Genomic DNA, 27,705 nt, shown 5'->3' with positions numbered 1-27,705 from the left:
AAAAAACAAACAAACAAAAGCACAGGATCTTGCTCTATCGCCCAGTACCTGCTGGGCTCGAATGGACCTCCTGAATCAGCCTCCTGAGTAACTGGGACTACTGGTGAATACAACCATGCCAGCTCATTTTTCGTATTTTTTGTAGAGACGGGATCTCACTATGTTACCCAGGTCTTAACCTGGCTTCAAGTGATCCTCCCAGCCACTGTGCCCGCCCAATAGGAGAGTTACTTTTTGACTTGCCACTGTGCTGCATTTTTAAAGTTTTCACATATAAATTTTAAAGTACATTAATTTTTGCCACCACAAATTCAGAATTTTGGACAAGAATATATTTTATTTTTTCATAAAATTTCTACCAAAAATATATTTTTTTCCTTAACTTAAAAATAACAGCTTCAGAAAGCACAGTTTGAGTTATTATAATTCACCACACATTTTATAAACAGCAGTGAAAGACAGAAGTCAGTAAAATGGATTCACTTTTTAAATACAGAAATGTTCATTTCAAAAGCTTGACTTTGTCCTTTAATAACTTAAAGGTGGGGTTCTTGCTGATTTTCTTGTTAAAGATGACCAGGAGTTCATCTTTGGATCTGTGATGTTCACTCGTCACTGTGTAATACTGAGCTAAAACCTTCACAGAGAAAAACAAACAGCAAATGGGTGTATTTATCATTGAAATTTACCTTAAAATGTTCTTTCTTTGTCCAAAAGTAGGCCAACAGCAAAAAATAACAGAAACTCATGTGCCTGTTACACAGGTGTGCCCTGCTTGTGAAAACCCAGGCTATTGCACTCGACGTGCGTGCATCACATACAGATACAACGTTAAAGAACAAAAGCATATTCCTCTACAATAAGCAAAAGAAAGCAAAATATCTCAAACAATAATTTTCAAACATAATACAAATTAAATAAGTGGAGCCTCTCTTCAAAGTCTTATAAACAAGTCCCAAATCTACGCCCGTTGCAGCCACATGACGGTGCTGGCCCAGTAACCTCCCCACAGAAAACCACTGAGGCACACACCCACTCTGACAGTGTTTCAGGTTAAAAATGTGTATGTAACAATTGTACACTTTAAAATAAATTCTTCCCAGATATTATATGCCTGGATTTGTTCATATGCCATACCTTTTTCCTTAGCTTTTTGATTGCTATTTCATTGTCTGGGGCCTGTTTTAGAATTGCTTTAATAGTTCCCTTCCAGTTGAATTTACCTACAACATAAAGAATAATATGTTAGATATTTTGTTTTGCTATATTACCAGAAGGCAATTTCTGCACTATCTATTTGCTTCATGGGAAATGAACTAACACTCCAGTGAACTGGGCACCCCGGCACCATACAGCAGTCACTTCCTTTGTCTAATCACAGTAGCCTAGAAGCACTTACTTCTCTTCAAAGTATTAGTTCTTAGAGTGAGCAGGTTAAATAAGCATCACAAACAAGTACCATCATCTCTACAAACTCTTGTAGAAGACAGAGTTGTATTCAAGGAACTCAGTAAAAATTTACTAAGCATCCACCAAGATGATGGAGCTGTCAAACACAGTTTGGAAAACAAGCACCAGCAAAAGGAGCTTAACCTTGAACAAGAGTGAAGACAACCACAAATTATTATATGAGGGACTAAAAATACTCATCCAGGGGACTTCCACTCATGGGAAGATGACATAGACATATTTTCCCCTGTTCCTCCTGCTAAGTGCAACTAAGAACCCTGAAATTATATATACAAAAAACAAAAGACAACGCTGAAAGAGCAGAGACTGGCTGGGAGCTTGGGCTGCAGAGCGGTGGGAGGTGTTTTTTGCCTCCTGTACCCCAGATTTGGAGCTGAAGAATCTAGCACCCTGGAGCACGGACAGGCATAGTCCAGAAAGCCCCCCAGAAGCCTGCTCTCTCCCAGCAAAGGAACGGAAAGGGGAAGCCTAGCAAGATGGGAAACTTTTACACGACAACCACTCGACTGCAGCCAAACAGAAAAAACTGTGGCTCCACTCTCACCCATGCCAGCAAAAGCCAGGCAGGAATTCTGGGCTTTCATCCACACTGGACACACATGGGGAGCTCTGCTCAGCAGAACAAGGAGTATCCATCCTCCAGGGCCCATGGAGGCTCAGTGGAGGGCCTGAGCTTCTGTTCCTACTTGGCAGTAACAAGGTGACGCCCCTACACGCCCCAAAGTAATGTGAGAAAAGGGCAGCTAAAGCAGAAAGCTTAACCAAGATCGTACACCTTACATAAAATGTACTCAAAATGGACCATGGACTTAAATATAAAATGTAAAACTAAAAAACATTTACAGTATATTTGAAATTTGCTAAGAGGGTGTATCTTAAGTGTTCTCACCATACACCCATACCTAATGTGTGTGTGACAGATGTGTTAATTAGCTTGAATGTGGCAACTGTTTTACAATGTATACATATAGTAAAACATTAAGTCGCGAACTTTAAATATATAAAATTTTATTTGTAAAAAAGATGTACCCAAAAAAATAATTTAGAAAACAAAAAATCTTTGGGATCTAGATCTAGGGCTAGGTCAAGAGTTCTTAGAAAAATTCACAAAAGAAAAAATTGATAATCTGAACTTCAATGAAATGAAAAACATTTGCTCTAAAAAAGACTGTTAAGAGTATGAAAACCAGCCTGAGCACCATAGCCAGACTTCCTTCTCTACAAAAAAATTAGCCAGATGTGATGGCATGTACTTATAGTCCCAGCTACTCAGGAGGCTGAGGCAGGAGGTTTGCTTGAGCCCAGGAGGTTGAGGTTGCAGTGGGTTATGATGATGCCACGGCACTCTAGCCCAGGCAAGAAAGTGAGACCCTGTCTTTTTTTCCCCCCAGGAAAGAGCGTGAACACGGTCTGCCACTACCACAAATTATGTAGTCCAGTTTCTCGCATTTGGGGAAATCACAAGGGTCAGCACATCCGGAGTGCAATGGATAAGCCTTGCCCTGGGAGAACCACCTTCATGATCATGGTATCTCCCCTGCCAGGTAAGTATGAGACTACATCTTAAAAAAAAAAAAAAAAAAAGGATGAAAAGACAGCTTATAGACTGGAAAAAATATCACAAACCACATATCCCACAAAGGACTAATAGTTAGAATACATAAAGAACCCTCAAATTTCAACCAAAAAAAAAAAAAAAAAAAAAAAAACCACAAATAAACAAAGGAAAAGAAAACCCAAACAATGCAATTAGAAAATGGGCAAAAAACCAGGGACATTTCAATGAAGAGATATATAGATACAAATATACACACAAAATGATGTGCAACATCATCAGAGACTTACAAATTGAAACCATAATGAGCTATTACTACACACCTATCAAAATGTTAAAATAATACACAAAATAGTGACACCACCCAGTGTTGGCCAGGACATGGAGAAACTGGACCACACACATGTTCCTGGTGGGAATATAAAGTAGCACTGCCACTCTTGAAAAGGCAGGCAACTTCTTAAAAATGAAACACACGACATACCATTGCACTCCTGGACATTTATTCCAGAAAAACTGACTTATGTTGACAAAAACACCTGTACATAAATATTTAGTGCAGCTTTATTCATAATGACCAGAAACTGGAAACAACCCAGATGTTCTCCAGCAAGTGACTGGTCAGAGAAGCGCAGGATCTCCGCACCAGGGCCACGCCCTGTCAGTGAAAAGGAAAGGATTCCAGACCAACCTCCAGAGACTAATGCTGAATGAAAACAGCCAGTCTCAAAAGGCCACATGCTGTAGATTCCATTTACACAACATTCCAGAAATTAGAGAAGTTGAGACCAGGTTAGTGATAGATAGTGAGAGGTTAAGGAGGGGCTGGGGGTGAGAGGAAGTGGGTGTGGAAACATGGCGTCCTTGCCTCCTCCTGACGTGAACCCATGCCAAGGTTCTGGCCGAGGCATTGTACTACAGTTCTGTAAAGTGTCCCCTCGAGGGAAACAAGGTAAAAGGGCACCTGGACACCTGAGGGTACATAAGTCTCCATTATTTCTTACAAGTGCACATGAAGCTACAATGATCTCAAAAGAAAACATTTAACTCAACATGGACACTGATGATAAAGCTTAATGTACAAATTAGGCACAGTAAGAGATCAACAACAATAACTAGTAACGGCTACAACAATATACCGCGGTAAGTTATGTGAACGTTCTCTTTCTCACTCTCAAATACAATGTTGCACTGTCCTCATCCTTCTTGTGATGAAGGAGCAGAGCAGGTCAGCCAGTCCATCACACTGTTGAGAATGGTGCACAATTTAAAACTTAGGAATAATTCACTTCCAGAATTTTCCATTTAATAGTTTAGGACCGAAGCTCCTAAAAACTGCATATGGGGGGCCTACTGTGTACACAGTTGGGATGGGGGTTTTAAGCTAAGAGATGGAACCCTGGCCTGACAACTATGGAACTTCTGTAGACAAAGCTATGATCCCCACTTGGGTCCTTAGGCCTGTTCTGGACTGGCAGCATCCCCAGGGTGGGGAGGCAGGAGGACAGAGATGAGTTCCCTCCACTTCCCAGTCGGAGGGAATGCTTCAGGTCCGGAGAAGCGGAAGTAGCTTTGTGTAAGCAGCATTTAAAAGGAACCCCGAAGGCTAGGGATTGGATTCCGACAAGTACACACTGTAGTTGAAGAAGGGCGGGTGGCCATGGAGTCGCAAGCAAGGAGACACTAGGAACAAACCCAGAGATGGGGAAGGGAACAGCCAAGTCTACGTGGACTTCAAGGTACTTCTAGGGGAATAATGAGAGGCAGAGACAAGAGAATTGGGGAGGGGAAAAGGGAGCAGGGTCTCAGAAAGCCATACTGAGTTTCCTCTAAATTCCAAAGATAATATATATTTCTAGCCCAGATTGCCTTACCTTTTTCCTTAAAGACAGAGGTACAGAGGTACTATCGGAGACTCACTCAGACATCCTAGAGTACTGATTTTGCTTTCAAATTCTTACACATGCCTCAGGAGGGCAAGACTCTGCCAGAAGTGCCTGGTTCACCTCCTCCTTCCCCAGAAGGAGGCATCTCTTGGCCCCTGCCCCAACCTACACAAACCTACATTTACTTTTCAAATGATGGAAATGATACCTTTTGCAGGAGCCACATGGTCTTCCAGTTCTCCACCCTCAGGATGTCCTGGGATCTTCATCATTTTCTTCTTAGAATTTGTTTCAACTAAATATTTAGAAAGATTAAAAAAATAAAAGATCTTGCATTTATGATAGCAGCTACCATCCAATGAAACCTTACTCATGCCAGGTACATTCCACACCTCACCCTACTGACTCTCCAAGCAACCTGTCACCCTGGGCTTTACCTTCCTCCACGCTGGAGAGGAGGCACTGGGAGACTGAGGGTGAGGTCACCCACCCGGACTGAGCCCAGGCTGGCCTGATCCCAAAGCTCACACTCTTACCCATAATACCTGGTTCAAACACAAAGTCTAACAGGTTGTTTATAACCCAAATTCACAGCTTTAACATTCTTCAGTGAATCCTAGAGCACAAGTTGGCTGCTTACCTTCTGAGAGCTTCCGCTTCCTTCTCCCCGTCTCTTCCTGGCAGGCTCCCGGCCCCCGGCCCCGGCCCCCATGACCCCACTGCTGCTCCTCCGCAGGCTGGCCCTTGCGCCTCTTCTTCCCTACAGAGCCACTGGCCTCGGGGGCCTCCTCCCCAACAGCCTCAAGGTCAGCCTCCTGTCCCTTTCTGTGCTTCTTGGGGTTCTGACTCTTTGAGTTTTCTAATTTTAGTTCTTTCTTTTCTTTTTTGCGATTCTTCTGCCGCTCTTCCTTCCTTTCCCTTCTGTTCTTCTTTGCCTCTGCTCGCTCCTCCCTGGCATCACTTGCTCTGGAGGTCTCTGCACAGGGATTTGTCACCTGGTTGTGCACCTGTGGATCCTGTCCCTTCCTGACTGGCTCCTTATTATCAAGCAAAAGAAACACATAAACACGCATTCAGAATGTGTGAGCACAGATGTTCACATCATTGCATATAATGACTAAATAAACTGTTGAAGAAAAATGGTTTTATCACTTACCATTTTATAACTGTGACCACCCCCCCACAGCTAAAGTGCAGCAGTAATATACAGAATGGGAACAACTCCCCCAGCCCACAGCCGTCTGCACTGAACAGATATTTTTCAATCCACAGGAAAATGAAAAATCCTTATGTCACCTGAGCCAGACTTTCATTTTGGCTCACTCTTCACTTTTCTTTTGTATGAAAGAAGAGAATAGCACTTAGGTATGGAAGAAACCACTGGGTTCACGTGTTTGCAGACCTGGGTTCAAGTTCCAACTCTGTTAATTAGGGCAAGTTATTCATCTGCTCTGAACCTGTTTCCTCATCTGTAAAACAAATGGTAGTAAAGCCTCCCTTATACCAGGATGGACGAAGAAGATGAAAGCAGACACGTCAAGTGCCTAGCACAGTCGATGCTCAATAAACCAGCCCAATGTCTGTGAAGAGTTTTGTAAATTATCAAGTATTAATATGAGACAAAGGAATTGTTATTATCATCATTATTCAGATTGGATAGTTACCCTCAGGGGATGGTCCAGGGACATCTGGATATAGTAGAAAGGACCGTGAGTAAGGAACCACAGAGAACCAAACTTCATGCACTGGGCGAAGACTAACTTTCCATTTGCTACATTACCTTACTTCATGCGATGACCTGCAGCAATGTCCTGAACTGCTCCTAGAGCCCTCCTGCCCCGGTAGGAAGGGAGCAGGCCAGTAGCAGCAGCTCCAGGGCTACTGCGGTGCCAGAAACCACCAGGCTGATGCACCTCCAGGCCTGGGTTCAGGTTCCATCTCTGTTAACTGCCAGCCAGATGAGAGGGCAAGTGACCTACCTACGGTCTTCCTCCTTTGGGAGACTGTAGGTAGCAAGGGGGAACTATTATCCCTAAAACTGGACCAAATGGATAAAGGAGGACTGGCTTTCGCTGGAGTACAAGACCTCACACCTTCATACTCAATCCCTAGTTGGAAGAGCAGCATTAGGAAACAGATATTGAACTAAATTTAGCTGACATTTTCTCAGTAGCTGTGGTTCAGAGATATTGAGCTATCAAGGCTCATGGATGAATTCAGAAATAGACTCAGAAGGAAGACTAGGACAAAGAAACTTTACATCTATTCTACAATTCTGTTGTATCTTCTAGTAAAATACTATTATTATTTTTGAGACAGAGTCTCACTCTGTTGCCCCAGGTAGAGTGTAGTGGCATCGTTGTAGCTCACTGCAGCCTCCAACTCCTGGGCTCAAGCGATCCTCCTGTCTCAGCCTCCTGAATAGCTAGCATTATAGGCATGCGCTACCACGCCCAGCTGATTTTTTTTTAATATATGTATTTAGTTGTCCAGCTAATGTCTTTTTTTTTTTTAGTAGAGACAGGGTTTTACTCTTGCTCAGGCTGGTCTTGAACTCCTGAGCTCAAACGATCCTCCCGCCTTGGCCTCCCAGAGTGCTAGGATTACAGGTGTGAGCCATCACACCCCGCCTAAAATATTATTATGACCACTGAATGTCTGAGACCTTAGCTTCCCTTCTACCTAATCTAGACCAAGTCTCCAGCTAATACTCTGACTCTATGTCCAAACCAACACCTTGGCCACTGGTGGGAGGTTGGGGGGGGGGGGGGAGGGAGGATGCACGCACATGCTCGCACATGCTCATACATCCAGCAGGTGCTCAATGTATTCTTCCCTATCTTCCCACTTCATTCCACGTTCTCCTCACATGTGGTCTCCTCCATGACACCTGGACTGACTTGCTGCCAGAGCCTCCCCTCTTAGTCTCAGCCCTCCAGTGCCTTCTGCCTCTTCACAGCACTTACCAGGGCCTGATATTACTCTGTGACACATATATGTGGCTGCCTGTCTCCCCTGTTAGAATATAGCTGCATGCAGGAAAGACTAATTACGGCTGGATCTGCAGTGACCAGGCTAGCTGTGATGGGGTCCAGAAGGACAGAAAAGCACCCAACCTGAGCCAGGTGAGCAGTTACAGGACAGACATGGATGTGTGGACAGAGAAAGCCTCAAGACCTTTAGCTTTCCAGACAAAACCAGGGACATGCTAGGAGGGTCACAATGCAAAAGGCAAAGGAGTTTAACATGGGTTGTTTACTGATCACTTAATTTCAGTATGTTTAACATATTTTAATATGTTCCTTCAAAAGGGAAACTGGAAAACATGTTTTTTTAAAACCCTGCAGTTGAATTAAGCAATTTTGCATCTTTGATTCTTAGTTAAAATAAATAACGTTTAAAAAATAGGTGCCACATAAATCCCAATTAAGTGATTGGTTATAAGGTTTCAATGGCCCAATTTGTATATTCTGAAAGAGACAAATGATATACTGCCAAGATAAAGTTTCATTTTGATCTCAATTTGCTGCCAAAATGATTCTCTCTACATAAAGCAAATCAATCCCTGATAATTTGACTAGAATAAAAGACCAGTCAGAACCTTGTTTTTGGAAACTACTGATATGTGTCTCCAAATAAGATAAAGCTCCAAATAGAAGCAAAGTATAACTGAATGGGTGAAAATTTTAAATTAACAATGTAACCAACAATATGGCTAAATGATATATTCCACATTTAGGACCCCTCACTATCAAACCATTGACTAATAGGTGGTTAATTTAATTAATGAAACGGATTCTCCCTCCACCAGAAAGGAGGAGCTGCATGAGAATTGAGTTTCCATTAAATACTGGGCCATCCTCATCTACCTTAACACTACAACATTAAGAGGCCGCCCATGGCCCCTAACCCCTTATCTTAAGAACACTTCATCACTATGTCCTTACCCTGTTTTTTCTTCATAGCATTACCACAACCACCTGAGATACTTTAGATATTTTGTTCAGGGACTGGCACAGATTAGACACTTAGTAAGTTTTATTTTTTTATTTTATTTGAGACAGGGTCTCCTCTGTTGCCCAGGCTAAAGTACAGTGGTGTCATGCCAGCTTACTACAACCTCAAACTCCTGAGCTCAAGCAATCATCTTGGCTCAGCCTCCGGAATGTGCACCACCACACCCAGCTATTTTTTGTAGGTATGGAGTCTCACTATGTTGCTCAGGCTGGTCTTGAACTCCTTGCCTCAAGTGATCCTCTTGCCTTGGCCTTCCAAAGTGCTAGGATTACAGGCGTGAGCCACTGTGCGTGGCCTTTAGTAAGTACTGAATAAACGAATAAATATTACTATCCACATTTTTTAGTTAAGGAAACTGAGGCTCAGAAGGTGAATAACGTGCCCAAGATCAAACATGAAGCAAACAGCATAGCAGGGATTCGAACCAGGGCTGTCAGAAATCCAAAGCTCCCGTTCTCACCGAAGCATCCCACTGCCTGATGTCTAAGCAAATCATTACGTTAGCTGGCACCATTACCAAATGTTGTTGAATCAGCAAAATATCTCTGCACAATAAGGAAATCTCTGCAGTACACTCAGTTTACTCCTTCTCATAAACGGAGGCACAAAGAGGCTCTCTGAAAAAGAAGGCTGTCTTGACCTCCAAAAACAAGACATTCTCATTTCAGTATTATGAATTTTTGCCACACTGCAAATCTAAAATTAGATCCAACTTACACCGCTGGAGGCTTCTGAAAAGATATTCCACACCTGCTCCAGAATGGATTCATTATGAACTTTTAAACTGTTCTTCATCCAATTCTATAAAAAAAAGAACCATTTATCCCATTTTTAAAAAATTTTATTTCAAAATATTAAGGGGGTACAAATGTTTTTGTTACAAGGACAGCTTCTGTCATGCTTGAGTCAGGGCTATTAATGTGCCCATCACCCAGATAGTACCCAATGTACTCATTAGGTAGGCTTTCCCTGGCCCTACAATTTTGACAAGTACACACAAGCTCAGTCAGGGCCACACAGCCCCTCTATACAGGGAAGTGAATCCAATCCATACCTGAAATTTTGCCTTTTTCCTGGGAACATTGTCAAAAGCACCAATTTGTTCTAAAAGTTCTCTCACTTTGGGGCTGACATTCGGTCTCTTTATTAATTCATTAATTTTCTACAAAAGAGGAAGATAAAAACAAAAACAATAGACACATGAATTTCATGAAAGCCAAACTAAAAAGTTCTTGTTGTGGCTAAAGGGTTCACATTTTATACCTACATTCTGCATTTCTGCCTATGTTTAAAAATATATAGATTAACTTCTATTCAACATAGTACTGGCATCCTAGCCAGAGCAGTTAGGCAAGAAAGAAATAAAAGGCATAACCTAATTAGAAGGACAAAGTAAAATTATCCTTGTTCCCAATGTAGTCTTTTCTTCTTTTTTAAGAGTCAGGGTTTCTCTCTGTTGCCCAGGCTGGGGGGCAGTGGCATGATCATGGCTCATTGTAGCCTGTAACTCCTGAGCTCAAGCAATTCTCTCATCTCAGCCTCCCAAAGAGCTGGGACTCATGCTACCACACCCCAGTAATTTCTAAATTTTTTTTGTAGAAAAGGGGTCTTGCAAGCTGGGTGCAGTGGCTCAAACCTGTAATCCTAGCACTCTGGGAAGCTGACGTGGGAAGATCACTTGAGGTCAGGAGTTCAAGACCAACATGAGTAAAAATGAGAGTCCGTCTCTACTAAAAACAGAAAAAATTAGCCAGGCAACTAAAAATAGGAACAAAAAATTAGCCAGGCATTGTGCCTGTACTCCCAGCGACTCGGGAGGCTAAGACAGGAGGATTGCCTGAGCCTAGGAGTTTGAGGTTGCTGTGAGCTAGGCTGATGCCACAGCACTTTATCCTGGGCAATAGAGGGAAATTCTGACTCAAAAAAAAAAAAAAAAAAAGCCAAACAAACAAAAGGGGGGGAGGGTCCTTGAACTCCTGGCCTCAACTGATCATCCCTCCTTGGCCTCCCAAAGTGCTGGGATCACAGGTATGAGCCACAGTGCCCAGCCAATGTGGTCTTATACATAGAAAACCCTAAAGATTCACCCTAAAACTGTCAGAACTGATGAACTAGTTCAGCAAAGTTTGGGGATACAAGATCAACACTCGAAAATCAAGTTGCATTTCTATACACTAAAAATGAACAACCCAAAAAGGAAATTAAGAAAACAATTCCATTTGCAACATCATCAAAAAGAACAGAATTTGGTAGGAATAAACTTAACCAAAGAGGCAGAGACTTATATACACACATAGTAACACACTATTCCTCTAGATAGGTGTAAGGGGGCCATGGGCAGCCTCTTAATGTTGTAGTGTTGAGGCAGGTAAGGATGCCCAGTATTCATGAACACTAAATCCACATGCAACTCCTTCATTCGAGTGAAGAGGGAATTCCATGTGAATCCTAAAATTCATATGGAATCTCAAAGAACACCAAATAGCCCAAACGATCTTTAAAAAGAATAAAGCTGGAAGTCTCACACTTGCTATAATGCTACAGTCATCAAAACAGTGTGGTATTGGAATAGAGATAAATGTACAAACTAATGGAACAGAGACTCCAGAAAGAAACCCTCACGTACGAAGTCAAATGATTTTCAACAAGGGTACCATGACCACTGGATGGGAGAAAAGACAGTTTTTAACAACTGATGCTGAGAAAACTGGATATTCATATGCAAAATAATGAAGCTGGACCCTTACCTAATACCATATATAAAAACTAACTCAAAATGTATCGGAGAGCTAAACTTAAGAGACAAAACTATAAACCCTTAGAAGAAAGCATAGAAGAAAAGCTTCAAGACGTTGGATTTGGCAATAATTTCTTAGATATGACATGAAAAACACAGGTAATAAAATTTAAAAATGAACTGGATTACATCAAAATTAAAAAACTATTGTGTATCAAAGGGCCAGGTATAGCAGCTCATGCCTGTAATCCTAGCACTTTGGGAGGCCAAGATGGGAAGGTTGCTTAAGGGCAGGAATTCAAGACTAGCCTAAGCATAGTGAGACTCTGTCTCTACAAAAATTACAAAAATTAGCCAGGCATAGTAGCGCATGCTTGTAGTCCGAGCTACTCAGGAAGCTGAGGCGTGAGGACTGCTTGAGCCCAAGAGTTCAAGGTTACGATGATGATACTGCACTCCAGCCTGGATGAGACTCTGTACCAAAAACAAAACAAAAAAAGGGACACTATCAACACAGTGAAAAGGCAACCAACAGAATGGGAGAAAATATTTGCAAATCATATATGATAAAGGGTTAATATTCAAAATATATAAACAACTCTTACAACTCAACAACAAAAATATGAACAAGCTGATTACAACATGGGCAAAGGACTGAAATAGATATTTCTTCAGAGAAAATATACAAATAGCAAATAAATATGTAAAAAGATGTTCAACATCAGTAATCATTAAGGAAATGCAAACCAAAGCCACAATGAGATACCACTTTGCACCCATTAGGATGGCTATCCTTAAAAAATTAGAAAACAACAATGTTGGCAAGGATGTGGAGGAATTGGAACCCTTGTGCGTTGCTGGCGGGAATGTTGCAGCTGCTACAGAAAATAGTATCGAGGTTCCTTAAAACATTAAAAATAGTTACCATATGATCCACCAATTCCACTGCTGGGTATATATCCAAAAGAATTAAAAGCGGGGATTTAAAGAGATATTTGTACACTCATGTTCACAGCAGTATTTTTCACAACAAGCAAGAGGAAGAAGCAAATTAAGTGTCCATTGAGAGAGAAATAAACAAAATGTATTCTATCCATACAATGGGTATTTTTCAGGCTTAAAAGGAAGGCAATCTGACACATGCTACAACACGGATGCACCTTGAAGACATTATGTTAAGGTAAATAAGCCAGCCACAAAAGGACAAATACTGTATGATTTCACATATATGGGATATCAGAGTGGTCAAATTCACAGACAGAAAGTAGACCGCGGTTGCCAAGGGCTGGGGAGAGGGATTGAAGAGTTAGCATTTAATGGGGACAGAGCTCCAGTTTGGGGAGATAGAAAAGTTCTGGAAATGGATGCTAGTGATGGCTATGGAACAATGTGAATATACTTAATTGTATGTTTTGAAATGGTTTAAAGGGTAAATTTTATGTTGTGTCTACTTTAACCACAAAAAGAAAAGTTATCTAACCAGTAAAAAGAAAAAATAAACTGAAAAAAAGAATATAAACAAACCAAATGTGATCAAAAGAACCAGACAAAAGTGGGCATTATGGGGACTAGGGCCTAAACTGAGAATAAGATAACAACATTAAGATCTATTAAATACATCTGAAATAGGGAGAACAGGACAGAGATGAAAATCTAATTAGAGACCTAGAGAAAACGCATCTGGTAATCCCAGTGAAGGCAGAGAAAAGAAATAATTATTAATGTTGGGAGATATCAGTAGATAGGAAGGAGGTCACCAATGAGCCAGTATTAGGGTAAACGCCTAGAGCTAAGCAAAAGTAATGGAGGAAAATGTCCCTGCATTAGGAATCTACACATAGACCAGAAGAACCATGTAGGACACTAAGGATAAGGAAGTGGCTTCAGGCACTCAGGCAGGAAAATGCACATCAAGAAAACAAGACAAACACCAACAGGGAAAGAATGAGGCCCAGCACTCACTGGAGCAGCCAGCAGTATCAGGAAAAAACAGGGCACTGGCGACAAAGTTTAGAGGAAAACACTGTGACCTGTGTGAGATCCTAAACGTTTTTCCCAATCTTCTATCCACAGTCTACCTGGAAGCCCAGAGACACTTGAGGTGCTCAGCTAACATTCGCACCGGTCTTTTCTAGCTGACTGGTTTTGCTCTCACTTGTTACTTTCTTCTCTGTATTGCTTGAGTGTTTTTTTTAAAATTAATGCTCACCTATTTTTCATTAAAATGATAAAGCCGTAAATATTAACAGAAAAAAAAGAGAGCAGATCAGAGTGTCAGAGATGACATGGGTGAGGTGTGAGGAGCCAGCCCCAAGGGTGGAATACAGCAGATAGGGGTGGGACCCAAGGTAACTTTTAAGGGAGCAAGTCTCTGGAAGTGGGGGGAGATGCTAGAAGGAAGAAGTGAGACAAAATCTCAAACAGTCCAGTCTTACTGTGAAAGGAGAAAGGGTCCCTCCAAGAATCAATATTCTGAGCTCTTTATAATGTGAATGACTTCAAAATACCCAACCTACTAATAAAAAGCTTTTGGGGAACAGGAACAGGCATCCCTTCTGACAAGATTCTTTAATTCTATTTGTTAAAATATGGGTTTTAAGGATTTCAGGGAAAGAACAAAATCCCAAATGCACATCAGTCAGAAGGGTCCCAGAGCAGCCCGTTCCTTCCTGCAGCAAAGCACATTTACTCTGTGAACTAAAATAAAATTTTAAGGCGGGGGCGGGGCGGCACCCTCTCCTGCCACTGGCTGACTGAATGGATCCCCTGGTGGCCAAAGGAATATCCTAAAACTAAATTATCTGCCAGGAGGAGGGAGGTCAGACATGCCTCATCATGCCCCCCTCCCTTCTGGGGACTTCCTTTGAAACCCATTAACAGGCCTAAGGGTATGCAAGACAAGCCTGCAGGTCCTCAATTTACACAACAAATCTACCTCCCGTGGCTTATCTCTGATAACAGCTCCTTAGGTTAAAACATTCCAAGCCTTGGCCCACCTTTTTGGGCCAAACCAATGTATGCCTCCCACGCATTGACAGATGACTTTACCTGTAACCCTTGTCTCCCTGAAATGTATAAAACCAAACTGTAACCCAGCCACAGTCCACTTGCTCAAGGCTTCTTGAGCATGTCTCCGGGTCATGGTCCTCAAATTTGGCTCAGAGCAAATCTCTTTAAAATTATTTTACAGAGTTTGGCTTTTTTCCCTTGACAACTCCCATCTGCTAACAGCAGCAATGAGGGAGAGAGGGAGGAATTAACCACCAGCAATCAACCAATGGGGTAGAACCAGAAGTTAGTTCTTGATTGATTTATAACACAGTAGCAGGGCTGCTGACGCCTGAGAGTTTTACAGCAAAGGTCAGCAAATCTTGTCTGTAAAGGGTCAGAGTAGATATTTCGGCTTTGCAGGTTTCTGTGGCGACTACTCAATGCGGCCCTTATGGCGCTAAAGCAGCCAAGAGCAACAGACAAACAAATGGACATGGCTGTGTTCCAATAAAACTTTACTGATAAAGAGGCAGTGTGCAGCCCCACTCTAAAGCTGTCTCCTGCTTTAGAGGATTTCACCTAACTGTGATAACAGCAGAAGCAGAACTCATATAGACCCAGGTACCTCAACCTCAGGGCCTAGGAATGTAATCTGGTTCTCAAGGATTGCAAATATGGTGCCCAAAAGCATGGCACATGGTCACCAGCCTAAACATCTTAGCCAAGATTTCAACAGCTTCTCCATCTGCACTGGGAAGACTTTGTAAGTCCTTTGTGAACAGAAGACTTGCCTGCGCTACTCAACATAGCCAATATCAGAAAACTCACATTTAAAACTTTCATCAAATGGAATAACTTTATTTTTATTGGTGGTTTTAACAGAATTTCCACATAGATGACATCTGTCTTTTCATTCTCCTGCCTTCCTGAGTCCTTCCTGCTGCTATCTGTTCTGTACATGGTAACATTTTACAAGTTATACTTCTCAGTGAATTATGGATTTCAATGCTTCTGCCAAAATTCTGAAATTTAACTAAAATAAAGTGAAAACATGTACTTTCATATTAATGAAAGTGTCTTTATTTTGCCTGATTCTGGTGACTGACAGAAATGACAGATTAACATGGTTTGAGTTCTAAAAGTTGCATATCACTAAACATACAGAAAGATTAGAAAGTTTCCACTCACTTTCATAGCTAGGGGAAAGCTACTGAGAATTCTAAAATATATTTTTGCAAGAAATCTGCAAAATACATGGATTACATACATAATGTACTGCAATTATACTAACAGAAAAATAAAGAACTCTTATTCAAGTATTTTGGTTCAAACTCAATCTATCCTAGGATATGATGTTTCCAGGATTTGTCTGCAGGGATAACATTTACTCAGTCTCTTGGGCTTCTAAAGAAAGAGGAAGGTGTCAGATGAAGCTACTCCATGAATTAGAAAGATGTTACCTGAATCCACGCCTGCTGTTTAATATCGCCTTTGTGGGTTTTACCTTCATAGCCTTTGCCGCCATATTTCTGATCTTCACTTATGCATTTCACATGGTTTTTATAGTCATCACCCCTTTAAAGTGATCAAAAATTCCACCATTAGACTGACACCCAGGCTGGAGGCCCTGACTAGTGCCAGCATGCTACTCCTACCTCCTGTGGTCTGCACTGGATTTTTTCACGTTTGTCCACTGCACAAGCACCCCATTTATTTCACTCACCATGTTTATGACCTCCTAGTCATAACCACACCTCTCTTCCTCCAAACTCTTTAATATAAGACCCACTATACTTTTTCACCCATTTTTATATACAACCATCTTGACCAAACTGATAGGCAGTATTTTTTCTTTAGTCACAAGTATATATAAACTAAATAAAAAAGAAAATAAAATTCTCTGCAATAGGGTATTTTTATCTTAAATTACAAAAATCTTACTTCCTGGAAATATAGACCATCAATAATCAGTCCCAGGCTGGGCACAGTGACTCACACCTTTAATCCTTGCACTTTGGGAGGACAAGGCAAGAGGAATGCTTGAGGCCAGAAGTTCCAGACCAGCCTGAGCCAAGAGTGAGACCTCATCTCTACAAATAGAAAAATGAGTCATGTGTCACCTGTAGTACCAGCTAATCAGAAGGCTAGGGCAGGAGGCTTGCCTGAGCCTAGGAGTTTGAGGTTGCAGTGAGCTATGATGCCACTACACTATAGCCCAAGTGACAGAGTGAGACCCTGTCTCAAAAAAATCAGTTGTTGTTATAAATTACAAACTGGTATAAAATAGCAATATTAGGCCACTAAAAATTCTGAGTCTCAGAGTCCTGCAAAAAAAGAAAACATGATTCTCTCTCTTAAGTGATCTTTTTAAAGCTCTGTGGGGTTCCTCAGGGAAATGTTGGGGACAAGGTCGGGGGCAAGTCCCCTAATTAAAACAACCCAATTTTTACCTATTTTATATATCAAGCTTCCTCTTAGGATTAGGTCTGAACAGAGTTTAGCAGTTTCCCCCAAAAAATCATTGCTCTAGAGTGAATTAAAATGGACTATAAGCAAATTCCATCTAAATACCACAGAGGACACTGGGACAAATGCAGCCATAAGCCAGCTTTTCACCTGAACCCTCGGAAGCTAAAGGGGAATCAACACAAACTGAAGAGGGCAGCCCTCTGCAAATGGCCCACCTTGAGAAGCAGTGTCTGAACACATCAGGCTCCGCCCCTCGCCTCCCCACTAATCATCCACCTGTACAGAGGCCTCCCCTGTGGAAGTATCTCCCGATACACTCTTGGGGCCAGGAGGAACATCACTTCCACAAGCACCTCTAGGGAGGACCTGGTCTCCTCTGCTACCAGTCATCGTCCCCTGTGAATCCATAAATCTATGTTCTGGTTCCTAAGTCCATCTCTTCAGTGTGAGCGGCACATGATACCCTGGTCTAACACAACCAACCCCAAAGCCCCTGGAACCTCCCTCCGTGTGGCTGCTTCCCTGGGCCTGGTAACAGTGGCAAGAAGACAGCAACCAGTGCCACTAACTGATCAAACCCTCTCATCACCATAATTCCTCCTTCTCTTGAAAACTACTTTTCTTTTCCAGACGGGACCTCACTCTGTCACCCAGGCTGGAGTACAATGGTGTCATCATAGCTCATTGCCACCTCAAACTTCTGGGTTCAATCAATCCTCCTGCCTCAGCCTCCCGAGTAGCTGGGACTACAGGTATGTGTCACTGTGCCTGGCTAATTTTTGTATTTTTTTGTAGACATAAGGTCTACGTTGCCCAGGCTGGTCTCAAACTCCTAGCCTCCAGCAATCCTCCTGCCTTGCCCTCTCAAAGTGCTCAGAATACAGGCATGAGCTACCATGCCGGGCAAAAACTTCCTTAAAAAGCAAGTCTTTTTTTAAGGTACTTTTCAAAGAATCATACAATTTTATTCAATGGACCCTACAAGTTCTTTTTCTTAATTTCTTTCCTCAAATTTGCCTCATTTTTCCAAGTTTTATGAGGCCAGAGCTTCCAAAACTGATCTGGACCTTTATTATGGATCTACATGAATTACATGGAGCTTACCAGAAATCTTTACCGCAGTCAATGCAAGAAAGGCATTCACAGTTTCTGCAAACAGACACGTGCTTTTCCACTTGTATTTTCTTCACTGATTCACCACATGCATTGCATGTAAAAAATACCATTTTCAGCTAAATGGTTAAATAGTCTCAATCCAAGATAGGTTTTAAGACTTGTCTATAAAAAAAAAAAAAGTTATCATTGTATACTGAAACTTTTCCAATAAATGATTCATTTAGCTAACTTTTCAACCATAATTTCACATGAAAATAACAGAATCAAAGTTGATTAGCAATCTACATAAAACTACCACCCATATAACTATTATCAACAATGACAATGGCTAACATTTGTGGAATGCATGCTTACGGTATGCTAGGCACTATCCTAAGCTTTACATGTATTAACTTATCTAATCCACATCACAACCCTATGAAAGAAAGATTACTATTGTTCAAAATTTACAGGAGGTAATTGAAGCACAGAGACATTAAGTAACTTGCCCAAGTAATAGAACCAGGATTTAAATCTGGCAGACTGGAAGATGAAGAGCTTTGGGAGCATTAAGTGACACATCTTACTTCCCCTAGTAACTTTAAGCTCTCTCTATATATATACACATATAAATATATAAAATGAAGCATACAGAAGGCATTGCAATTTAGATGTATATTCAAACTATTTCAGGTCCCCAAATATAATAAGAGTATAGCCAGAGGAAAATTGAGGGAAATTGAGAAAGCAGAGAAGAGGCAATTCTATAGACATAATTTCTATAAGCACTAAAAACATACCGATATTACTATGTATCCATAAGTGCTAAAAATGAGGATATGCCCCTCAGCCTTAGTAGTCAGGGAGTGGGACAGGGACCTCCTTTATGTGGTTTCTTGTCAGATCAGTTAGAGAAATGGAATCACATCCAGGTGTCCCAACTGCCGGGTGCTGAATTACTGGAGGATTTCAAAAACCCAGGTATCCCTGGCACTGCCCCAACACGAAGTGTGTCTGCACATACACAAAACCACCATTTAAAAATGTCATAGAAATACTACTGTGCTCAACACAACACAAATTCATCTGAAACTGTTAAAGAAGTCAAAGTAACTTTCCATGATTATATAATTTTTAATCACTAGATTCTAAAAGAGCACTGTTGTTTTACATTATAAGTAAGTTTCACAGCAAAAACACTGAGAGCTGTTTATCCCAGTATTTTCCTCCTCATTATGAAAACAAAGGTGAGGATTAAGTAAATCAATGCAATTTGCTTCAGGGTAAGACTTCACTCAAGAATCTTTTGGCACAGGCTGGCTGTGATAGCTCAGGTCTGTAATCCTAGCACTCTGGGAGGCAGAGGCAGACAGTTTGAGCTCAGGAGTTCGAGACCAGCCTGAGCAAGAGCTAGACCCTGTCTCTACTAAAAAAATAAAAAGAAATTAGCTGGACAACTAAAAATATATAGAAAAAATTAGCTGGGCATGGTGGCGCATGCCTGTAGTCCCAGCTACTTGGGAGACTGAGGCAAGAGGATGGCTTGAGCCCAGGAGTTTGAGGTTGCTGTAAGATAGGCTGATGCCATGGCACTCTAGCCCAGGCAAACAAGTAAGACTGTCTCAAAAAATAAATAAATAAATAAATATTTTGGCACAAATCATCTACTTTTGGTTCACAGAGAATTCTCATGCATAAAATCACCACCTCTCCTCCACCAACACACTCCAAGATCACTGCTGGTGAGGTCACACCTAAGCAAGGACCAGAGCTGTTTGTGTCCATGCAGCCTTGAATGGACATGTACATCCTCAGTGCAACTCCAGGGTTTAAAAAGGCCAGCTGGTCTCTTGTGGAGGCCTCTTGTCCTGTGGAACGCTATCAGACACCAGTTCACTTTCTATGCTATGTCTAAACTTCGGCCCCCTGGCCTCGGGTTCTCAGGTGGCTCTCCTGATAGTACTAACTTACCATCAGGGTAAGCTGGTAAGGGATGGCATGTGGCCAGCTACAGCCTAGCACCAAATCCTCAGGAAAGCAAATGCAACTACTGTGGGATGCACTGCAAACTGTCATCTCATCTGGTTATTGTGATGATGTGTGATATAGTCTCCCATGACACAGCTCCCTCAAAGCTCACCATTCTGTATGAAGCAGATGGATGTTCAATACATGTCATGCAAGAAGAGCAGCCACTCTGCCTCATAAGGGAGAACAAAGGTTGGAACAAGACCCAATATCACATTATCAAGTAGTCTGGAGGTGCACTTTCGTGTACGTACAAGAGTAAACCACTGGCCAGGCACAGTGGCTCACGCCTGTAATCCTAGCACTCTGGGAGGCCGAGGCGGGCAGATTGCTCGAGGTCAGGAGTTCGAAACCAGCCTGAGCGAGACCTCGTCTCTACTATGAATAGAAAGAAATTAATTGGCCAACTAATATATATATATATATATATATATATATATATATATATATACAAAAAAATTAGCCAGACATGGTGGTGCATGCCTGTAGTCCCAGCTACTCGGGAGGCTGAGGCAGAAGGATTGCTTGAGCCCAGGAGTTTGAGGTTGCTGTGAGCTAGGCTGACGCCATGGCACTTACTCTAGCCTAGGCAACAAAGTGAGACTCTGTCTCAAAAAAAAAAAAAAAGAAAAGAGTAAACCATTAATTAGTCACCAAGAAATGGACTGCCATTGTACGTACAAGGTAGAAGCACCTTCGATAAGCCAAATTAGCTGTTGAAAAGACCTAACGTACTTCCATGATGAGATATGAGAATGAAAAACACCCCAAGATGTAGATGTGGCTAGAGCTTTCCAGCCTTTGTTGCTGAGGGCTGTTCTGTTTCCTGATGGAAGATGGGAGAGGGAGGGAGAAAGGTTTCAGCGAGCCCTGCGATCCAACTGGCAGACTCCCCACTGGACAGCTTGTTGTGGAAGGTGAGAACTTAAAAAAAAAATATATCGAATGAAAGCAGCCGGTGATGTAGACACACAGATGCTCCGAATATCTGTCCAAAACATGCTACCCCTCTGGAGATTAGTCACACATAGTGTAATTAAACATCAATTCAGGAGAGGATAAGATTTTGGTCACATGTCCCTCTGAAAAATATTTCCAACCATTTTCATTTGGTCTTTATTTTTCAAGGCAGAACATATGGATTGCACAGGAAGTCAGAGCTCAGTCTCTTCCTGCCTTCCCCTGGAATTTTACATTTGACATGAAATGGCAACAGCATGTCCACCTGCTTGTCTAATGAGATAAAATCTGTAAGGAGCTTACCTCTCCCTTATTCAGAGCCCAGAGGACACCCTAGCACTTGCCCAAGAGTCACCTTGATTATGCCTCACAACCAACTCAGTTCCCGGGGAAAATACCTGCCATTTAAGCTGCAAAGAAAAGCTCAAAACCATCAAGACCTTCAAAATCAGCTTAACTGCACAGCAGACAGGGCGTCCCAAGTCTTAGAGCAGGCTTAATAATTTAGTAAGTGTAAATGCTACAAACTTACAAAAAGACATCCTGTGGAAATTCAATCCTCTAACTGAAGATAGTAAACATTGCCTAAAACAAAAAAGCAAAGCCATATTATTCAAATTCCACAAGACTAAATAAACATAAAAGAAATGAAAATAATTAAACTTCAAATGATGTTTTTGGTAAATTTGCAACCTTTATGCTTCTGAAGTTATGAAAACTTAAAACTGCATTCAGACTTTGAGGACACCCTATCCACCAGGTTCAGAAGTGATAGATTTCAATTTTTAGCCCTTAGAGTAAAAAGACAGCTTTTTTTTTTTATAGGGCTGGACCTAAATAAGAGTCCTCTTTTCCTTCCCTGGCTGCCCAAAGCAGTTCCCAATACAGCCACAGAGATTCTACCACCTCTTCCTTCTAGATATGTGGGCATGTTAAAAGAGAAGGTAAGTAGAAAGCAGTGTTCTTGGACTGGTGAGAGCATGCTCCAGTTCTCACCCCAGGTGAGTCACTTTAACTCACTTTAGCAGACATTTACTGAATCCTAAGTGTGTGTCAGGTACTATGCTACCCAGATGTACCTGGGTGCCCTCACTCAAGGCAGACCAGGTCCTCTGTGTGTGCTTCTGGCTATCTATTCCTCCATCTGTATGGTCAATTTACTGAGCTCTCATCACATGTCATACCCAAGAAAAAGATGACAAGGGCCTGAACAAAAGAACCCATGATCATTAGCTCTCCAAAAGCCATTTCACGTATACAATCACAACTGCACCTAACACCTCCAGAACAGCCATGGCCATGCCACCACTGTCTGTAGGAGAAAACCAAGGCTCAAGAGGTTAAGTGATCTTCCTAAAGTAAAGGAAGTGGCAGAGCTGGCCTGAAAGGCCAGGTGACAAGCCATGTCCTGCCCTGCCTCCATCTTGACCTGTAGTGTCCTTGCCACCTGCCTGGCCACTATTCGGTCTCTGGGACCTTGAGATCCTTATCCAAAGAGGAAAAAAAGTAAAGGCTCTAAAAGATGACCTTCCATAGAACCCTAAGTCTTAATTCTAAAGCCAGCCCATACTGGGCAAGACCACCCATGTCACAGGGAAGGCTGTCAGGTGCTGGGCAGCAACCAGTGGTCAGTAAGGGGCCAGACACCTTAGTCTTCCCTTTACAAGACAGTCGCCAGGTTTTTTTTTTTTTTTTGAGACAGAGTCTCACTTGTTGCCCAGGCTAGAGTGAGTGCCGTGGCGTCAGCCTAGCTCACAGCAACCTCAAACTCCTGGGCTCAAGCGATCCTCCTGCCTCAGCCTCCCGAGTAGCTGGGACTACAGGCATGTGCCACCATGCCCGGCTAATTTTTTTTTCTATATATATTAGTTGGCCAATTAATTTCTTTCTATTTATAGTAGAGACGAGGTCTCACTCTTGCTCAGGCTGGTTTCGAACTCCTGACCTTGAGCAATCCGCCCGTCTCGGCCTCCCAGAGAGCTAGGATTACAGGCGTGAGCCACCACGCCCGGCCAGTCGCCAGGTTTTGTTGGACTGGACCTGGACTCAGCGGTAAAGGATCTGAGCTGGATCCTGCATCTGCTAATGGCACAAAGATCATTAAAAACTAAATAACCTCAGGACACCTTAACTTCCCAGCATCTGTTTATCTGTAAAATGGGTCTAATATCTACCTCAAAGCATTGTATGAAAAGTTAAATAAGATACCAAGATGTGAAAGCTTTATCCTTTCCCAACAATAGAAAGGTTTCCCAGTGAGCTATTAATTTGCACATCAATGCTCTACCCAGTCCCCTCCCAAAGTCATGCTCCTTTAAATATGATCCTTAACCCACACATGTATCTTCATATTAAGTTTGTGCAAAAGGAACTGCAGTTTTAGCATTGTTGAAATTTGCTGTTTGATATTGAAATACATTCTAAATACTAAATAAATATTAATTTATTAGTATTACAGTCATCTGCACCTCTCACAAAAATCAACTCATGGTGGATACAGACTTAAACCTAAGGCATAAAACTATAAGAATTCTAGAAAATACTGGAAAAACTCTTACAGACATTGGCTTAGGGCAAGAATTTAAAAAGACCCCAAAGGCAATCATGGCAACAACAAAAATAAATAAATGGGACCTGATCAAATTAAAAAGCTTCTGCACAGCCAAGGAACTATCACTAGAGCAAATAGACAACCTACAAAATGGGAGAAAATATTCACATGCTACACATCTGATAAAGAGCTGATAACTAGAATCTATATAGAACTCAGCAAGAAAAAAATCAACCGCATTAAAAAGTGGGCAAACGACATGAACAGAAACTTTTCAGAAGACAGACTTAATGGCCAACAAACATATAAAAAAATGCTCAACATCTCTAATCATCAGGGAAATGCAAATCAAAACCACAATGAGATATCACTTAACTCCAGTGAGAATGGCTTTTATCAAAAAGTCCCAAAACAATAAATGTTGGCGTGGATGCAGAGAGGCAGGAACACTCATACACTGCTGGTGGGACTGCAAACTAGTTCAACCTCTGTGGAAAGTAATATGGAGATACTTGAAAGAGCTACAAGTAGAACTACCATTTAATCCAGCAATCCCATTACTGGGCATCTACCCAAAAGAACAAAAGTCATTCTATAAAAAAGACATCTGCACTTGAATGTTTATAGCAGCACAATTCACAATTACAAAGATGTAGAAACAACCCAAATGCCCACCAATACGTGAGTGGATTAATAAAAGGTGGTATATGTGGAGTTCTACTCAACCACAAAAACCAATGGCAATCTAGCACCTCTTGTATTATACTGGATAGAACTGGAGCCCATTCTAGTAAGTGAAGTCTCACAAGAATGGAAAAACAAGCACCACATGTACTGACCAACAAATTGGTATTAACTGATCAATACTTATGTGCACATATAGTAGTAATATTCATCAAGTGTCAGGCAGGTGGGGGGGAAGAGGATGCATATATTTACACCAAATGAGTGTGGTGCGCACCATCTGGGGGATGGACATGCTTGAAGCTCTGACTCAGGTGGGGCAAAGGCAATATATGTAACTGAAACATTTGTACCCCCGTAATATGCTGAAATAATAAAAAAAAAATCACAAAAAATAAAGAAATAAATGTGATTACATTATACATCATTTTAATGCGCATGTCTCACTTTATGTTTTTTTGCTAATTATTTATCACCTGCAATCTATTTTACATTTATTTTACACTATGGAAATGACATTGTAAAAAAAGCAAAATTTGAGCGTTTTTCTTTTTCCAGTTCAAAATGGGTCATAAAGTAGTGGAGACAATCAACATCAACAATGCATTTGGCCCAGGAACCGCTAACGAACATACAGTGCAGTGGGCGGTTCAAGAAGTTTTGCAGGCCGGGCGCGGTGGCTCACGCCTGTAATCCTAGCACTCTGGGAGGCCGAGGCGGGCGGATTGCTCAAGGTCAGGAGTTCAAAACCAGCCTGAGCGAGACCCCGTCTCTACCATAAAAATAGAAAGAAATTAATTGGCCAACTAATATATATAATATAAAATCAGCCGGGCATGGTGGCTCGTGCCTGTAGTCCCAGCTACTCGGGAGGCTGACGCCATGGCACTCACTCTAGCCTGGGCAAGAAAGCGAGACTCTGTCTCAAAAAAAAAAAAAGAAGTTTTGCAAAGGAGATGAGAGCCTTGAAGATGAAGAGAGCCTTGAAGAACACTGAAACAGCCATCTGTTTCAGAGGAATGCAGAGGCCAGCCATCAGAAGTTGACAACGACCAACTGAGAGCAATCATGGAAGCTGATCGTCTTACAACTACAGAAGTTGCTGAAGAACTCAAAGTCAACCATTCTATGGTCATTTGGCATTTAAAGCAAATTGGAAAGATGAAAAAGCTCAATAAGTGGGTGCCTCATGAACTGACCAAAAATCAAAAAAGTCATCATGTTGAAGTGTCATCTTCCCTTATACTCAACGACAACGAATTTTCTGGATCGAAATGTGACATGCAATGAAAAGTGGATTTTATATGACAACCAGCGAGGACCAGCTCAGTTGGACCAAGAAGAAGCTCCAAAGTGCTTCCCAAAGCCAAGCTTATACCACAAAAAGATCATGGTCACTGTTTGGTGGTCTGCTGTTGGTCTGATCCACTATGGCTTTCTGAATCCCGGCAAAACCATTACATCTGAAAAGTCTGCTCAGCAAATCGATAATGAGATGCATGAAAAACTGCAACACCTACAGCCAACACTGGTCAACAGAAAGGGCCCAATTCTTTTCCACAACAACCCCAGACTGCAGGTCACACAACCAATGCTCCAAAAGTTGAATGAATTGGGCTATGAAGTTTTGCCTCATCCACCACATTCATCACGTGACCCCTCGCCATCTGACTACCACTTCTTCAAGCATCTCGACAACTTTTTGCAGGGAAAAAAAAACTCTTCCACAACCAGCAGGATGCAGAAAATGCTTTCCAAGAGTTCATGGAATCCCAAAGCACGGATTTTTTTGCTACAGGAATAAACAAACATTTCTCATTGGCAAAACATGTTTTAATTGTAATGATTACTACTTTGATTGACAAAGATGTGTTTGAGCCTAGTTACAATGATTTAAAATTCATGGTCCGAAACAGCAATTACTTTTACACTAACCTAATAAATTCACTGTGAACTCCTCTGGCTCCTCACCCCGTGAGTGACTACTCTATCACCCTGTTCCCTGATAATATACCCTTAGGTTTGGTTCTGGGATTGGAATATGTAGTTTTTTTGTTGTTTTTATCTTCTTACCTCTATATTCTTGTATTATTTATTTTATTGAATGTAGGGATGACGAGAGTTACAATGTGCATTCACACAGTGGACCTCTCCCTTGGTCCATGCAAAAGTCTTAGGAAGCAGGTGCACCTAACTCCACTAAAGAGATGAACAAACCGAGGTTTAGAAAAGTTAAGCCATTTCTCTTGCCTCTAAGTTCCAGTCTCCCTCACCCCACCCACTACATCACTGGCCTTGTTTTAAACAGCAACCCTTCACTGGAATAACTACCATGAGTCAGGAACTATGCTAAACACTGGGACCCTGGAGCAAAGTGTGAACAAGCCCCAAGAGGACCTTCCCTGCAGGAAAGTCAGGCTTGCAAATACTCACCCTGTCTCACACCCCTCCCCCTCTCCTCAGAGAAAAGTGCTGCAGAAAATGCTGACATTTATTGAGCACCTACTATGTACCAAGCCCTCTCAAGGGTGGTTAACACGTATCTACTCATGCAACCCTCATCGGTCCTGCGAGTAAGGTTCTACATTATTCTCTTTTAACAGATGTGGGAACTGAGGCACAAAGAGGCTAAGTAACTTGCACCTAGTCACACATCCAGTTAGTGGCAACAGATTCACACGCAGTTATATTCTGGTCCCAAGTCCGTGCTCTCCACCAGGACGCCGCAAGGCCTCCTCCTTAGGGACCGAGCGCCCCGAGACTCCGAGAAGAGCCCCGTTCCCATCATGCAGCACGCCTGAAGGCCAGTCCGAGGGTGACCAACCGTCCCGGTCTGGCCAGGCCCGAGAGGGGATCCTGGGACGGGGGTTTTCATTTTAAAACAGGGACGAAATAGTCACCCTACGTCCAGCAGGGTGCCACTGCCCAGAGCGCGGACACGACCGCAATGGATGCCCTCCTCCCCGGCGTGAGCCGCAGGGACCACCGGAGGGAACCAGGCGCCAGCCCCTCCGCCTCCACACTCTTGAGCTCCAACCTCCTAGGGTCGGCCCTCTGGGCCGGCGCTCCTCACCTCTCAGCCAGGGCCCGCCAACGGTTTCAACCGGCCCGCGGGGAGCACGTGGAGCCGTCGCCGCCCGCCCAGCGCTGCCTCCACCTCCTTCCGGGCTCCGCCGCGCAGAATTCACTCCTGAGCCGCCTAGCACGCCTGCGCGCCGCAGCCGCACACACACCCACACACACCCGCGGAAGTGACGCCACC

At 42.3% G+C, this 27,705-nt stretch overlaps 1 protein-coding gene and 1 non-coding gene across 6 annotated transcripts; both read right to left on the bottom strand.

Annotated features, from left to right (window-relative positions):
- Positions 1 to 317: 317 nt before the first annotated feature.
- Positions 318 to 27,690, bottom strand: LYAR (Ly1 antibody reactive). 5 transcript variants are annotated; one of them, XM_075992961.1, is made up of 11 exons: positions 27,517 to 27,690; positions 21,741 to 21,793; positions 19,021 to 19,234; positions 18,230 to 18,403; positions 16,117 to 16,231; positions 9,983 to 10,090; positions 9,646 to 9,729; positions 5,552 to 5,948; positions 5,120 to 5,206; positions 1,138 to 1,223; positions 318 to 637 (listed from the first exon to the last, which is right to left on the bottom strand). In XM_075992961.1, the coding sequence occupies exons 4-11, from the start codon at positions 18,349 to 18,351 to the stop codon at positions 503 to 505; spliced, it is 1,134 nt and encodes a 377-aa protein (XP_075849076.1). In that variant the 5' UTR covers positions 18,352 to 18,403; positions 19,021 to 19,234; positions 21,741 to 21,793; positions 27,517 to 27,690; the 3' UTR covers positions 318 to 502. The 5 variants fall into 5 exon arrangements, with proteins under 5 accessions (XP_075849076.1, XP_012595147.1, XP_075849075.1 ...); XM_012739693.2 differs by lacking the exon at positions 19,021 to 19,234; XM_075992960.1 differs by lacking the exons at positions 19,021 to 19,234; positions 27,517 to 27,690 and adding an exon at positions 26,517 to 27,461.
- LOC142861408 (U1 spliceosomal RNA) lies at positions 2,861 to 3,022 on the bottom strand. The gene has a single exon (XR_012912649.1). It is a non-coding gene; the product is annotated as a U1 spliceosomal RNA (small nuclear RNA).
- Positions 27,691 to 27,705: the final 15 nt, after the last annotated feature.

This window comes from Microcebus murinus, chromosome 16 (assembly GCF_040939455.1).
Source record: "Microcebus murinus isolate Inina chromosome 16, M.murinus_Inina_mat1.0, whole genome shotgun sequence".
NCBI classification, from domain to species: domain Eukaryota; kingdom Metazoa; phylum Chordata; class Mammalia; order Primates; family Cheirogaleidae; genus Microcebus; species Microcebus murinus.
This window is presented reverse-complemented; position numbering and strand designations above follow the sequence as displayed.

Bases quoted from the DNA above. Each gene is read 5' to 3' on its own strand.
- LYAR (XM_075992961.1), bottom strand. From the start codon at position 18,351: ATGGTATTTTTTACATGCAATGCATGTGGTGAATCAGTGAAGAAAATA. The intron at 9,730-9,982 runs GTATGGATTGGA...TTTTTTTTATAG, and splicing joins GGAAAAAGGCAAAATTTCAG to AATTGGATGAAGAACAGTTT. The intron at 5,949-9,645 runs GTAAGTTGGATC...CTTGATAATAAG, and splicing joins TTTCAGAAGCCTCCAGCGGT to GAGCCAGTCAGGAAGGGACA.